The sequence below is a fragment of the Hibiscus syriacus genome, unplaced genomic scaffold (genome assembly GCF_006381635.1).
Source record: "Hibiscus syriacus cultivar Baekdansim isolate YM2019G1 unplaced genomic scaffold, ASM638163v2 tig00110056_pilon, whole genome shotgun sequence".
Taxonomy (NCBI): domain Eukaryota; kingdom Viridiplantae; phylum Streptophyta; class Magnoliopsida; order Malvales; family Malvaceae; genus Hibiscus; species Hibiscus syriacus.
The window spans coordinates 385865-388882 of NW_024062580.1; the positions used below are offsets into that span (position 1 = coordinate 385865).

The 3018-nt window shown below is 36.9% G+C and overlaps 1 protein-coding gene across 1 annotated transcript; it reads right to left on the minus strand.

Moving 5' to 3' along the window:
* On the minus strand, positions 1–2265 carry LOC120214237. Its single transcript, XM_039212187.1, has 4 exons — positions 1612–2265; positions 813–1339; positions 432–504; positions 1–333 (listed from the first exon to the last, which is right to left on the minus strand). The coding sequence occupies exons 1-4, from the start codon at positions 2263–2265 to the stop codon at positions 1–3; spliced, it is 1587 nt and encodes a 528-aa protein (XP_039068118.1).
* Positions 2266–3018: the final 753 nt, after the last annotated feature.

The window sequence follows — 3018 nt, forward strand, 5'->3', positions numbered from 1 at the left end:
TTAATTCCTCATACTTAGCAGTTTTCTGAAGCTCCAGCTTGTATTGATCCTAGCCTCCATGGTCCAAAAATCAGAATTCTTGATAACATAAGTTTTAATCCAAGCAATCCATAAAGAACCATCCCCCGCAAGGATTTTCTTAATCAAGTGCAGTATACAAGATTTATTCCAAGATTTTATGTCTTTTAGACCAAGACCCCCTTCGGATTTAGGGAGGCAAAGCTTATCCCATCTAATTCTTGCACCTGTAGCAGCAATGTCAGAACCTTTCCAGAAAAACCTTGAACATAATTGCTCAATTCGGTTAAGAACAGATTGTGGAGGATTAGTTGCCTACACCAGAAATTAGTAATACTTTGCATAACAGTTTTAATAAGCTCAAGTCTTCCAGCATAGCTCAAGTGTCTTCTAGACCATTTGTGTAGACAGACTCTAATATTTTCAATTAGTGCTACACAATCTTTCTCCGAAAGTTTCCTAGAGACAAGTGGAATACCCAAGTATCTAACAGGTAAAAAACCATGATTAAAACCTGTAATCTGCTTGATTTCTTCAATATTCCTAGGGGAAATTCGAGAAGTGAAGAAATCAAATTTTTTAGCATTAAGTTTGAGGCCTGAGATTTCATAGAAATGATCAAGAACACTAATAACCCCCACAACATAATCAATATTCCCTCGATAGATGAGTTAACCCAATTTTTTTACATCTTGGCAAAGCCAAAAATACCTCTAGTAGCAGCCTTGTTGAGAATACAAGATAGGATATTCATCGAAAGTACAAAAAGAAGAGGTGAGATAGGGTCACCTTACCTTAATCCTCGAGCACCTTTGAAGAACCCAATAAGACTTCCATTAAAAGATATAGAGTAATGAGCAGTAGTGAAACAAGCTTCAACCCACTTAATGTAAGTGGTAGGAAGAGCAATAGCAATGAGAGTATCAGAAATAAAATCCCAATACAAAGAATCGAAAGCTTTATTTAGATCAATTTTGAGAGAACATCCTGGGGATAAAGTCTTCCTTCCATAGCCTTTGACAAGCTCCTGTACAAGGAGAATGTTGTCAACTAAGTTCCTCCCCTTAACAAAAGCCGATTGATTAAAAGAAATAATTTCAGGAAGTAGAGGAGTCAATAGCTTGACCAAGATTTTAGAAACAGTTTTATAGACCACCGAACAACAAGAAATAGGCCGAAAATCTGTCACCTTGCTTGGATTTGGAATTTTAGGCACCAAAGTAATGCAAGTGGCATTAAAAGCAATAGGCTGCCTATAAGGATTTCTAAAGAAGTGAGAAATTACTGCCACCACATCATCTCCAATAATAGGCCATGCTTTCTTGAAAAAATACAGAGTGCACCCATCCGTCCTAGAGCTTTGTCGTTGCCTTGGGAAAAGATTGCATCTTTAATCTCATCTCTAGTGACATTCTTAACAAGATCATTAGAGCTTTCCAAAGGCAAATATTAATGGAGCAGTGCTTTTAAAGTGTTAGGGTCAGAGGCTTTAACCTCAGAATTAGTCCCAATCAGGATTGTGTAGAACCGTACCACTATTGCAGCCATATCCTCATAAGATTATAATCTTCTCCCTTGGTCATCAATAAGTACATGAATAGTATCTCTCTTGGATCTAGTAGCAACCACAGAGTGAAAAAATTTAGTACATTTATCACCATGATTAATCCATTGAACCTTCGCTTTCTGTCTTAAAAACATGTTCTCGGCTTCTTCAAGGAGGTGAAGCTCATTTTGCAGTTGTAATTCTTTATGGAAAGAATCTGCAAAATTTAAAGATCTAATCTGTTGTTCCTGAAGTTCCATTTTCTTTTGGTTGACACGAGCAGAAATGTTGCTATACTGATTCTGATTAAGGGCTTTCAAACTGTTTTTAAGGCGTTTAAGCTTGAAGAACAACTGTTGCATAGGATTTCCTTGGGAAGAAGATTGCCAGGATTGACTAACAATGTTTAGGAATTCGGAGTGATTGGCCCAGAAGTACAAAAACTTGAATGGCTTAGGATGATCAGTATGAACCTCTTTAGAAAGCCAAGCAATTGCTAAACAGTGGTTAGAAATTCCAGGAGCAAGAAATTCCACATGGGACTTAGGAAAAGCAGTAAACCAAAGAGGATTAACTAAAACCCTATCAAGGTTTTTTGCTAGATATGATTCTTGTTGTTTGTTACTCCAGGTGAAAGTAAGGCCATAAAAAAGATGATCAAGAAATTCCAAGTCAAGCAAGGCATCTTGGAATTCCTTCATGTCAGATGCAAGAAAAGGACCCAACATGGAAGAATTTGAGCTCTCATTCGAGTTGAGTATAACATTAAAATCTCCTCCCAAAATCCAAGGAAGGTTGCCATGCTGACTGCTTACTTCTTGAAGTTGCTGCCAAAGTTGTCTTCTCAAAACACCATCATTACTACCATATATAGCAGTAATGTTGAGTTAATCAATCGACGGAATCGGCCAAGAGGGGGGTGAATTGGCAATTAAAAATTTCGTAGAAGCTTTTGCAGAAAAGTTGAAATTAATTGCACAGCGATTTACAGTGGTTCGACTTTCTCAAACAAAGTCTACGTCCACTACCTTAGCTATCCACACTAAGGATTTTCCAAAAAATTCACTAATTTGTTCTTTCTTTTGAGGCCAAAGAGATAACCTTACAAAATCCCTCAAGAGTATACCCCAACTCTTGAGAACACTCTTTTTCCCAAAGAGAAGATAACAAATTTGCAAACTTACAAGAAAACCTCACAAGGTAAGATGTTTGAACAATTCTAGAACAAGAAAAGAACACTCAAAGATAATTACAAATGAGCACAAATGGTGTTCTTGAAAGCAAAATGAATATTGAAAGGAAAATTGGCTTGATTTGCACAAACTTGATGTTTGATGCTTTCTCTCTTGTTTCTCTATGATTTCTTGTTGATCAAGGGCTTCAGAACTTGTTTAAATACACCTTGAATCTCTTCTGAACGTTGGGGATGATTAGTGAAGATCATATAGCCATTT